Genomic DNA, 12,805 nt, shown 5'->3' on the forward strand with positions numbered 1-12,805 from the left:
CAAGTTAGTGTTCCCCAAGGATTACAGCTTCTATGCATTGAAAAGATAAGTTCCTGCTCTCTTCTTACACAGTTGATATCAGTGCATAATAATAATAATTAGGTTTTCAGATTTTCAGATCATATCTCCAAATGTACTTAATGATTGCCAACTGTAACCCTTGTGACTCATATATACACTTAAGTTCAAATGCTCTAGGAAATTTTCTATGAGTTAGAAAGACTTGAAATTTAGAATCATGGTTCTTCCTCATTGCTTATGTCACTTGCTGTTATTTAAAATATATATACATTTACTAAATGGTAGCGAAGATAACTTTTGATTCTCAGAATTGAAAAACAAAGGAATTTTCTGTGGTTAAAAAAAAAAAAAGAATAAGAATGCTTCTTTATTACAAAAAGAAATATAATGAATATGTAGACTTTCGACCAGTAAAATTCAATTATAAAGTGAAATATGTTGGGTTTATTTGGCTGTAATAATATAAAAATGAAGCTGACTAGTTTTGGCACAGATACTTGTGGCTTCTTCTGGGTTAGTATGAACAAAAGTACAATAAACTACAACATCAACATTAATATTTGGTATATGTCATTTGAAGAAGTTTGTCAAAAATATTTATATTTTAGGCTGTTATGTCTGCCTTTTATTTTCCAAGTCATATATCTTAGATATCTTTCTGAGAGAGATATCTAAGATATCTCTCTCAGAAAGGTTAAACGGTTAAACTCTTAATATGGTTTTTATATGAATCCAGAAAAATCTTGCTCTAGATATCAAACTTAAAATTGTCAAGTTGCTTTTAGTCTTTAGCAAGCATGGTAGTGATTGATAAATGAATACATTTAGAAATAAATCATAAACGGTAAACACATGCAAATATGTAAAATTTCAAATATTATGTAAAAAAAAAAAATTGACTGCATTAGAGTTACACATGCTTCTCTTGCAGCTCAAATGTTCCATAGAAGCATTTTATTCAGAAAAATACTAAATTGACAGATAACGGATTCATTTGGTTGAAAATTGCAGTTAGGAAGTCAGTGATCTAATTTTTTCATATAGCACTATTGTAAAGAGCCTGTGTAGCTCAGTGGATGTGGCGTTTGCATACCACGGCGCTTGGCCGCACGAAGGAAGACTTAATTTCGAGTCTAGTCGGCGACTAGAGGAAATTTTTCTAAGCCTTTTTTCGACCAGTTCCCTAGTTAGTCTATCTCTGGCACGGGTTAAACGGGTTTTTCCTCCCGTAAACTCGGGTTTTTCGTCCCATAAACTCAAGAAAATTGACCGTAGAACCCACATTATTTCAGACATTAAATATATTGTGTTAGGGACCACGAGATGGCGGCACATTTAAGCCGTCTCTCTTCACTGTGTACCACTTAATTAGTGATAGCCTTGGGCCATCTATCTCTGATTGGTACCAGTGGAGATTGAACTGCCCACTCATTCTCCAAAAGTTAGGACTAAATGGCCTCGCCTACTCCCGTATACAGGAATAAAAAGGCGTTAGCTGATTTTTTTTATTTTTTTTTTTTTGATAGCACTATTGTAATATTCTGTACACTCCCTGTGATCACATATTAGGAATTTGATGGTGTAACCTCCTTATTTCTGCTGGTTACTGTGTTTCTTAACACCTCTGTCATCCTTTAAGCTCTTTTGCTCACTTTTGCAATAAAGGATATATTATTTTTTTTTATTATATTATTTTCAGCAATTTCCTGAAGTTCATTCCTATTATTATAATACACATTTCAGCCCAAATCTCTTTATCCCAAAATTCATAGTTATTCATTTTGGGCTCAAGCAGTGAATTTTGGGCTGTAGACTGTAGCAATATCCTTTGTACAAACTACCATTTAGAGAACATCTTCTGAATGATCTTTAAAGGGACTGGTAGCTTGGACAAAGGATAATTGCTACCATTGTCCTTCCCATCTGAGCATCTTCCAAGTAACTGGATATTTTTCCTGAGATCATTGCCAAATATCATTAATATACACATTGAACAGCATCAATCTAAGTACAGAGCCTTGTAGTATACTGCTTGTCACCTGTCTTTGCTTTGAGTTCTACCATATATGTTTCTTTGATATATTGTAGTTTAGCTGTTTCACTTATCCAGTTGAACTCATTTTTATCGAGAAAAGTGAGTAAATTACTAAGACAACAAGACCTCCCTTTCACAAAGCAGTGTTCTTTCCTATTGAATATCATATTCCTACCCACTTATTCCTGAATCCTCCTTAACCAACCTTTCCAATACTCTAATATCACTCCTGAAATATCAGCCAGTCTATAATTTGCTACCTTGCTATTACTAAAACACAAACTGACAACATTAAAAAGTACCTATGCAAACAATAATGGGCGACATAAGCAAGAATTAGAATAGTATGAAATTATAAAAATGAAAATACAGAATTAATGTTTAAATTTTTAAATGTAACATTAGCTTAAATCAGTGTCACTTGCCTGAAATCTTTATAATAAACTGAATATGTGCAGACTGTTCCATTAAAATCAAAAATTTAGTCAAATTTTTATCTTATGAATAAAGAATCTTTCAAACAGAACTCCATGGTGGACACAGGAAGTTAAAGAGGCAGTGAAGGAAAAGAATAAAGCATATCAAAAGTTCCTGGTAAATATGTCAGCTTGTGCTCTTAGAGAATGCAGAGACAAATGTAAGAAAACTAAACACTATGTAAAACTCGCTACACAAAAATCACGAGAAGACGTTGGAGGTTGTTGAAAAAGCTCAGAAATGAGGAAAGAGTGCTGTAAAAGAAATTAGAGATGAAAACTGGAGAAAAAGATATCCTTATGTATGGAGTAATTACTTCGAAAAATTGCTAAATGAAACAATCACTAACAGCACAGTGGTAAAAAAACTCTCAACAGGCATGCAATCAGGAATACATATCCATACTTGAAGTAGAAAAAGCCATCGAAAGCCTGAAATATGGAAAGGCAGCTGAAGTAGATGATATTTTAATCAGAAATACTCAAGTATGGAGGTATAAAAGTCTTACAGTGGCTGCACTGCATAATTCAGAAGGCCTGGACACAGGAACGAATTCCAGATGATTGGAGTAGAGATACCTATATATAAAAAGGAAAATAAAAATGAATGTGAGAATTACAGAGATATTTCTGTACTGAGTGTTCCTGGTAAGATTTATGCAAGTATACTTGAGAAATGGTTGCGAAGGATTGGGAAGAGTTTGAAGAACAAGCTGGATTCAGGTCAAATAGAGTCTGTCATGATCAGATTTTCACTTTATGACAAATAGTTGAGAAATCATGGGAATATAAGAAAGATCTGTATGTAAGTTTTGTAGATCTGGAAAAGGCACAAGGTGCCAAGAGAAAAGTTATTCAAAATGCTACAGTTGCAGTGTGGCAATGGAGCATTATATCAAGCAATAGTTAGTCTTTATTTGAGTTATAAGTAAGTAGTTAGAATTGAAGGAAGTACAGGAATGTGGTTTAATGTTAAATCTGGTGTGAGACAAGGATGTACGTTATCCCCTCTATTATTCATTATCTATATGGATCACATTATGAAGGAAAGCACTATAAACTTGATATCCAAATTGGAGATGTTAAGCTCAACTCTTTACTTTATGCAGATGATGGTATACTTCTAAATAAATCTGGTACAAGTCTGCAAGATTCCCTGGCTGAATTGAATAACTGTTGTAATAGATAAGGTAGGAAGGTCAGCAATAACAAGACAATGAAAATATGCAGAAGGATTGAAAATATCAACTGCATTGTCAATGGAGAATCTATAGAACAAGTAAAACATTTCAGCTACATAGGCACGATTTTTAATGAAAACGGTGAATTAAATATGGAAATAGACAACAGAATCAACAAAGTCGGTATGGCAGGAAGTTAACTGAGTAAATTTATATGGAATAAGAAAGAAATCAGTCAAAACACTAAATTAGCTGTATACAAGACTGTGTTCAAGCCAATTTTTGACTTATGGATCTGAGAGCTGGTTAGAAATAAAACACTTAATCGAAAACTAGAGACCACAGATATGAGAGTCCCAAGAAAGATTAGGGATGTGAACAGATGGCATCACTGGCAATATGTTAAAAAGGAGGATATTAGGACAGAACTTGACATTGTTAGCATCCAGGAATGTGTTAGTAGAGCTAATTTCAGGTGGTATGGTCACTTAAGCTTATTGGGAGAGGAAATATTAGCAAAACAAGTGTTCTCTGCCAGGTTTGCAGGAAAAAGACTCAGAGGAAGACCATGATATAGGTGAATTGATATAGTAAAAAGTGCCTTAGAAGACAGAAACATAAGATCTGTTAATATTGGAGTCTTGACAGGTAAGAGATTGATTTGGAAGAAAATTGTAGATAGGAAGTTAGTGGTGATGTAAGTTTTTCATGTAGTACTATCATATCCCGTACACCCCTGGAGGATGCATGTCAAGAATTGGATGATGATGATGAGAGAATAGTATCAGTTTATGTCAGCTATTCATCATTGGGTCTCTGCCTTAGGAAGTTGGCATTCACATTAGGTGCATCAATCACTTTTTGCCTTTCCTTAGGCCAACTAATACAGAGTAATATTCATCACTTGTGTTCCATTCCTTCATGTAATTGAGGTGACCAATTATAATTAGTTTATACATCATACAAATACTATTCTTCTGTTCTTCTGCTGGACAGAGTTTATTAAAATTAAGTATTTGGATCAGTGTGTTAAAGTTTATTGATCCATCTCAATATTGGTTTTAGTAGGACCATTTTTAGTGCCAAAATTTGACAGAATATTTTGAGATGAAGCAATGGCTCCAGGTTCTTTGTTGTAATGCTATCACTCTATAAGAGTGACATGATTCACATCATTTCCTGTTTAATTGGCATTTTATCTTTGTTTTAATTTTGAATGAAAAGATGTGATTTCTTAAAAAAAAAAATATTAAAAAGTCAACAGATATAAAGCTTCCTCCCACACTAACACCAAAGTATCTGTATAATGAAATTATGCATGCCGAATTAGATCACACACCATTGGTTGAACTTGCTCTTGATCATTACATTTTATCACAATCATTTCTTTCAGTTCGTTTTGGATGGTTGTGGAATGATTTTCTTTAGCACTTTTCATTTTGATGTTTAACTAGTTTCCTTATTATAAGATATCTTTTTTTTTTTTTCGTAGTATAGCAGCAATTATTATTTTTCAGGATCTTATGGAACAAGAGAAAAGTTATGATGCTCTTCCTAATTTTACAGCAGCTGATTGTAAGTTTTAATTGAATGTATCACTTTATGTTGCTTTACCTTATAAATTTTAGCATTAAGGTTTTTAAATGCTAAAAAATAAACAGTATGAAAGCTGCTCATTCAGCTACAGAAAATTCACAAGCTAATAAATCTTAGCATTTTTGGAGGTAACAGATGACTTGGGAGTTGGAGAAGGGTGGTCTTTAATTGTTGTCTTCATTAAGTAATATTATTGAAGTTCATGCTAGTATTTGAGTTGTGATTGTGTGTTCATTATTATTTTTCTGTTATACTACTGGGAAAAAACTTTCCTCATCAATCTTTGAGATCAGTATAATGGATGTTTGCCAATGTAGCTGGATTTACATCCAGTGATGGTGTTACCATTCAGCTTTCCTAGCATTCTTGTGCATTATTAGAATTCCATCCATCCTTATAAAGATTATCACTAATGACAAAAAATTTTACGGTTGAGCTCAGGTTCCTTGGATTCTTCAAGACAAGTACAAGGGAAATGAATGAGTAATTAAACAAACAGGAAAAAAAAAATATTATATAGTAGCATACTCCAGTCACATGACATGCTAGGTACCAGACCACCACCATCATGTGATTGGGTCTTTTTTGTTTATTTTTTTCCCCTCACTTTTAGTACTGATTGCTTCACTAAGAATTTTATCTTTGTTTTTAATAAAGTAGTGCAGGGTAAGTTTAGCCTGAGCTTATCTCAGTGTTTGATATGCCATCACTAAATTTAATAATTTTAATCTTGGTGCTGTGTCCTGAATAATCAAAAATTGGGACAAAAGATTACTTTCATTCAGGAACAACTATCTTTAATTGTAGGCAGAAAATGTTGTGCTTTGGCAAGGAAATAAAAATGTACATTATAACTTTAAGGCAAAACTGAAGAAATGTTTAGCATAAGAAATGTGAGGCTTAACACATTTGTACAGAGTCAAATAGAGGAATTTATATAAGATTATAATTTAATTAGAATATCCCATTCTATGTATTGTATGAAAGCAAGTTGAGTGTAAGCTAAATTCCAAGGGTCACACTTTAGCCATCCAGAATAACGTATGGCCTAAGGGAAAGAGAAATTATAAGGAAAGCGAAGCGAGAACACATTCTCGGAAGAACGGCACGTGCACATGGATGAGTGCCATGCAGTAAAAAACGTAGCTAAGAGACTCTCTGAGAAAAAAGGGAAGAATATAAGGGTCAAGCTCCTCCCCACACGGCTCTTTTTGGTTCCTGTTTCCTGCGCTCGTGGACGTTGGCTCCCGCACTCCACCAACGTGAAGATTCCGGGTCGGCTGTAGAAGTCGTGAGAGGCCTATCGATGTTTGCGAGGCAAGGCTAGCTATCTCTTCATAACAGAGTAGCTAAGCCATATCGAGTGACCGGTAATCCAGATGTGTGCCTGCGGTACCAGAGAAAGTCCTGAGCGGCACATCGCCTTATCAACTCGGGGAACCAGGCCATGCTGTTATCGTAAGTGATCCGGAGAATCGCAGAACAACGGTGCCTTGATGTCCAGACAAGGCTGATGATAGAACAGAAAGTCATTCCATGGGAAACGTAGAATGTTAAAGTATCTGATTTCCAATTAAAGATTTGGGTGAAGGTTAATTTGTAGGTTAATTTGTGTATGGACATGCTGTAGAGAACTTTAGTGATCATCCCAATTTGGCAGTGACCTGTCCCTGTTCTGAAAATTGTCTCCCTAGAAGGGATCTGTGTGTGAGATAACTGAGACATATTGTGAGATATGAGTAGTGATCAGAGAGTGATTGAAGATAATGTTAAATTAAGCCAGAAGTTTGTATGTTTATAGAAAACTGTGGATCTAGTTATTATGCATGTATTCTTGTGTTAGTAATGATATCAGAATTTACTAAGAAAGTGATTATGTTAACCATGTACTTTAATTTTCTCATGTATATCTTTTAAATCTAAATAAATATGTTTTATATCGCCTGAATCTAGCCTGTCTTATGAATTCAAATAGCCACTCATAAAATTATTATCAAACCTAGCGGGAGGGATATATGAACATAGTTTGATTTTCCAGACCACGACTGCATGCAAAGACAAAGTGAATTGAGATTAGTTGAATTAATGTTAGAAAGTTCATCACTATGTAATACCCTGAGAGAGCCACCTTGGATAAGAGTCTCTTCTATCCTATGTATTGGCTGGTGCAGCAAAATATAAATTCGTCAATATTTAACCACGGACTGTCTCAGAGATTATATTTTAAGGCCTTGTCCCATACTTAGACAAAGCCCGTATGAATGAAAGAATTACATGTGACTGAATTTAAGCGCGGCCTGAATTTTAGTTTGTTTAAGGATAGGAGGGTGATAGCTGATTTGCTAGATTTATTGGAAAACTATTACAGAAGCTAGAAGGGAAATAACTGTGTATGAGTGAGTAGTGAGACTTACAAATATATATAGATAGTAAAGGTAATAGAAGTAAAAAAGGTATATAACAGTAGTAGATTTGCATTCTTCTTCTTTTCTCTGGTGGCAATAGTACCCTTACTTTGATTTTTATCTGCCATTATTAACAACAACAAATAAAAATAAAAATAATAGTTATAAACAGTTTATTATTCACTTCGAAACACATAGAGAGAGATGCAACAAGCAATATCATAAACAAACTGATTCCATGAAAACTGTGCATTAGTTGATTCATGACACCTTGTTACTAAAAATGTGTGAATGAATGTGGCATTGTATAAATGGGCATTAGTCATAATTGAAAATTGTCATAAAGTGAAGCATAAAGCAAACCTTATGGAGATTGTGGAGAATCAGTGTGAAGAATCAATCATTGGAGAATGTGGAGGTGCATAATAATAATACATCCTAATAGGTGCAAGTAGACGAATGTAAATAATACATTAGATACTAAGCCTTCAATTATTAAATTTAGTGATAATATATTGAACACTGAGATAAACCACAGACTAAACATACCCTTCACTACTTCATTTAAAACAAAGGATAAAATTCTTAGTGAAGTAAAAAGTACTACACCAGTTATATACCAGTTATCCATAAACATGAAAATCTTGTGTCAAAAATATTTTAGAATAATTTTTGTTTGTAAAAATCATTCTAAAGAAATATATTATTTACATCAGTTACTCATATATTGTATATGAATGCTGGCCTGGTTGGCAGAGTGGTTAGCATATCTGCTCTCTAGCCAAAAGGCGGCAGGTTCGAATCCTGCTGTGGGCATGGGTGTTTGTGATTTTTGTGAAAATACCAGTAGTGGTGGGCAGTAGATGGAGTTGGTGTAGATGATGATGATGGTAATTGTGGTTCGTTGTATTGGTGGATTGAGTGGTGGAGACAGAGTTGTAGAGTAGGTACCTTCCCTTGATGAGTCGTTTGGACTCCCTGGAGGTGTCACTTAATAATAATAATACGAATGCTTGACAAATTTTATTAAAACATTACATACATCTAAATGTGAGAAAAAAAAAAAAAAGCAATGATCCACTACATGATGGTGATCTGGAACCTAACATGTCATATGAAATGAGGTATGCCTGTATATACAATCTTTTTTTTTTTTGTTTTGTTTTGTGTAATTATTCGTTCACTTTCTTTGTATGTGCTTTGTTCAAGAGAAATCCAGGATGGATAGTTTTAATGACTGCTGCTACTAGCCATTAGTGATAATCTTAATATATAAACCAAACTACCTTGTATAAACCAAATTTGGATATAAACCAACCTACCTTGGCAAACATCCATTATACTGGTCTCAAACATTGAAGAAAGTTTTTCCAAGTATAACCTGGAAAACGAATTTGCCATGCAAATATTTTCTGGCTGAAATATTTGAAGTAATAAAATAATTGTTATTCTTTATTCTTGTGAATATGTAGGTGATTCATGAATACCAAAGACTCTTGTTGGAGGCACACACTATGTTCACATGTTACCTATTATATTTCTCCTTGAACACATTCACATTGAAAAGCACTCACAACAGACTTTGGTAAACCCTTTGCCCCACTTTCCAAGAGAAAAATCTAGTCTTGATGCTCTTACTAACCAACTTACTCCATTTCTAGGGATAATGTCTTGTTTTGCCCCCTCTGGCTGACTACTGAAACATTTTCTCTGCATCAATCCTAGAAGACCCTTTTTGTAATTTAAATGTTTTCAATATGTGCTTTCTTTTTTTCTATCAACTGACCAACTTCTGCATCTAACAACACCTTACTATCATTGTAGGGAGCATTCTATAGACTACTCACTATCTTGGTCAGTCACCTCTGGATCAGATCCTCTCTTCCTCATTTCAGAGAAATCCAGGATGGATAGTTTTAATGACTGCTGTTACTAGCCATTAAAGTTATCCTTCCATAGTTCTTCCTTTTACTTGCCACTTAGTAAAAGAAACTTTTGGATTTCTTTTAGCATGGTTAGCTAAATTCTTCTCTTTATCTGATTTTGGCTTTCTTATTATATTGGTCATCCTTCTTGCTTCTATCTTGTATACTGCTCATGAATTTGCTGATCAGCTTCATGTAAGTCCTACTATCTATAATTCAGTCCATAGGACTACAAACCATTTCTTCTGCACAGCCTATGCATCAACTCATTTGTTATGGCCATCCTTCTCAACTCACCTCTATCATACCATAGAAAAAAAGACAATATTTACTCTTTCTCTCACTCTTTTTTTCAATTCTTCCAATAGCTCTTTCATATCTTCTCTCATAGTATACTTTTCACCTTTCATTTGTGTCTGCCAAAATAATCAGCTCTTTCACTTTACTTCTTTTTGTCTCAAAAACCTTATTAATATCAATTTTTGCACCAGGAAAACAATATCTTTTCCCATTCCTATGAGTTACTTCTCTCATCAGAGAATCACAATGAAGAACTTTTTCCACTCTCCTTTTCTCATTTTGTTATACATACTTTTTACATGCACTCTTTTCTATTTTTCTTTCTCTTCTCAGTGCTTCTGCTTGCATGATGTTTCGACAATCATTAATGCTCATGCTTTGTCCTGTAAAACACTCCACATAAGCATGCTATTTCTTGCACAATATCCTCTTTGTTCTCCTGATCTTTCTCTACTGCATTTTCATTAGCAATCTTGTTGACACTTAAATTATCTCAACATTTGTTAACATTTTCATTTCTGCACCTTACACAGATGGCACTCATTCTTAGAACATTTGCTACATATTTGCTCGCTAGTCTCACCTCCTATCACAAATCTTTCAGCTTTACAAATGATAAGTTTTATACTTACTGCAGCAAACAGAAACTTTAATATTAAACTCCCTTACTAAAGATATATTGTCTGCCATTGCTCTATTATGCTTTGATGCCATACTAATAATATATAGTATAATGTATAATATACCCATGGTGGCCAAACTGCGGCTCGCAAGTTTTATTGCGGCTCAACTAACGAATAAAAAATATTTAATTTTTCTTAATTTTCTATTGTTTTTAATTTAATTTTTCAATTAACTACATTGCTGTTTGGCAATGTAGTTATATGTATATTACCTTGTCAGAAAATTTAAAAAGATACCTTAAAAGATACAAAAGAATCAACTGACATTACAGACCAACCATAATTAGCAATTTTTTTTCGTTTCGTTCTTGAGGATGGAGTGACGCGAGAAGAATTATTAGATTTAATAGCATTAAAAGATAGTACTCCTGGCGTTGATATTAAAGAAGCTTTTGATGTTGCCCTTAAAAATGTTCCAAAAAGTAAATTTGTGGCTCTTAACAATTAACAAAAAATAAATTTGTGGCTCCTAACAATTTCTGGTAGGTAACTATGGCTCTTGCTGCAAAACTCTGGCCACCCCTGTTAAATATACAACTTTTTCTTAAAAGCTAAACAACACACACTATTACATGCTCATGAAAACAAAGTAAAGCAAATTAACCTAATATTATTAACTACATTAAAACACATTTTTCTGTTCCATTAATTATTCACCATTCACACTTCTTCCTGTTATTAGAATGGATACCTAAACATTGAAATTCTTTGAGCAAACTTTGCCTGTTGTTGCTCACTTCTTGCATATATGGTGTCCTTTATTTCACTTCTTTGTGTCTTAATTATGTAGCTTATTTCCATTTTTATTTGAGTTTCAGTATATATAAGATATTTAACTTTAAGTTATTTTCAGTGATTTTAGTGGCCTTGAGGTTCTTATCTTGAATGCCTATTGTGTAAAGAGTTGTACAAGATGGCCCATAAGTCAGTCACAACAGAGTTTAACATGTGAATAATTTTTTTGATTATTAATTTTTTCATTTATTTTATTTTTTTCAGGTTTTCTAAGGAACTTTGGGGAATTAATCATGTCGATTAATCAGAAAAGTAAATTTTGCAATCCACTTTCAACAATTGGCTATAGAAGAAAAATACTTTATTTGCCATCTGCTTATGTTTGACAAGGCTCAGTTTCACCTCACTGATTTCACAAACAAGCAGAACTGCAGGATTTGGGGTTCAGAGAATACCATGGTTGTTTACCAGTGTTTGAATTGTCCCCCCTCAAGTGCATGGTCTGGTGTGGTAACATCATTGGGAATCATGAGGCCTTACTTCTTTCATGATGATGACAGTAATGCACTGATAGTAAATTTTGTATACTCTGCAGTAGAGGACAGACTGGAGGTGTGATTTCAGTGAGGGACTACTGCCCACACATCTAGAGCCACAACGGAACTCCTAAGGCACATTTTTAGTAAGCAAATAATAAAAAAGATTTGCAATTAATTGGCCATCACGTCTCCAGATCTGAAAACTCCTGATTTCTTCCTCTTGGGTTGCCTGAAGGAAAAGGTGTGCATGAACAGGTATCAAACAATCCAACAGCTGACAGAGAATGTTCATGCAGAAATTAGTGCCGCAACTAGAAACATTAACAGCTGTCATGGAACATGCTGTAGAAAGGGCCCATTTTTGTAAAGCCAAAAATGGAAGGCATTTACGTGATGTGGTTTTTCATAACTAATAAAAAAAAATTCCAGGTTCTGTATTTCATTATAATAAAAAAAAATAATAAAAATAAATAAAATTATTAAATGTTTAAACCCCTTCATGACTTATGGCCCACCATGTATGTTATAATTCTTGTAGATAAACTTATATTGTTGGTTGTATATCATATCAGGAAATGACATTGTATACTAGAATATTAATTAAAATTTTATAATCAATATCCTCCTATATTTTAGTAATGTTACATTGCCATCTTCAGGGATCACAAAACAATGTGCATGCAGACACTAACACTAAGCAAATGAGGCTGAAGAAAGGCAACTGAGGTCGGTCCTAAAGGCGCCCCTATTGGGCTAAATTGGGTGTCTTGACCGTTGGGTTGATGTTCTTAGAATGCAAGCTTCCCAAATTTGGGGCAGTCTCAGGCACTCAATGTTGAGGTTTAGGAAGTTTTTCAGAGCTGAGGCTGATTCAAAAAAATAATCTTTCATACCTGTACTTGCTGAGGT

The 12,805-nt window shown here is 34.0% G+C and overlaps 1 protein-coding gene across 1 annotated transcript in view; it reads left to right on the top strand.

The window, feature by feature from the left end:
* Positions 1–12,805, top strand: part of LOC150107504 (protein FAM91A1) — a 228,540-nt gene that overhangs the window by 33,695 nt on the left and 182,040 nt on the right. The window contains exon 4 of the mRNA XM_090391353.1: positions 5,231–5,288. Coding sequence (XP_090247479.1) covers positions 5,231–5,288 — 58 coding nt within the window. The remainder of the gene's footprint in view (positions 1–5,230; positions 5,289–12,805) is intronic.

The sequence above is a fragment of the Typopeltis vanoorti genome, chromosome 4 (genome assembly GCF_054136105.1).
Source record: "Typopeltis vanoorti isolate ZY-2024b chromosome 4, IOZ_Tvanoo_1.0, whole genome shotgun sequence".
NCBI lineage: Eukaryota > Metazoa > Arthropoda > Arachnida > Uropygi > Thelyphonidae > Typopeltis > Typopeltis vanoorti.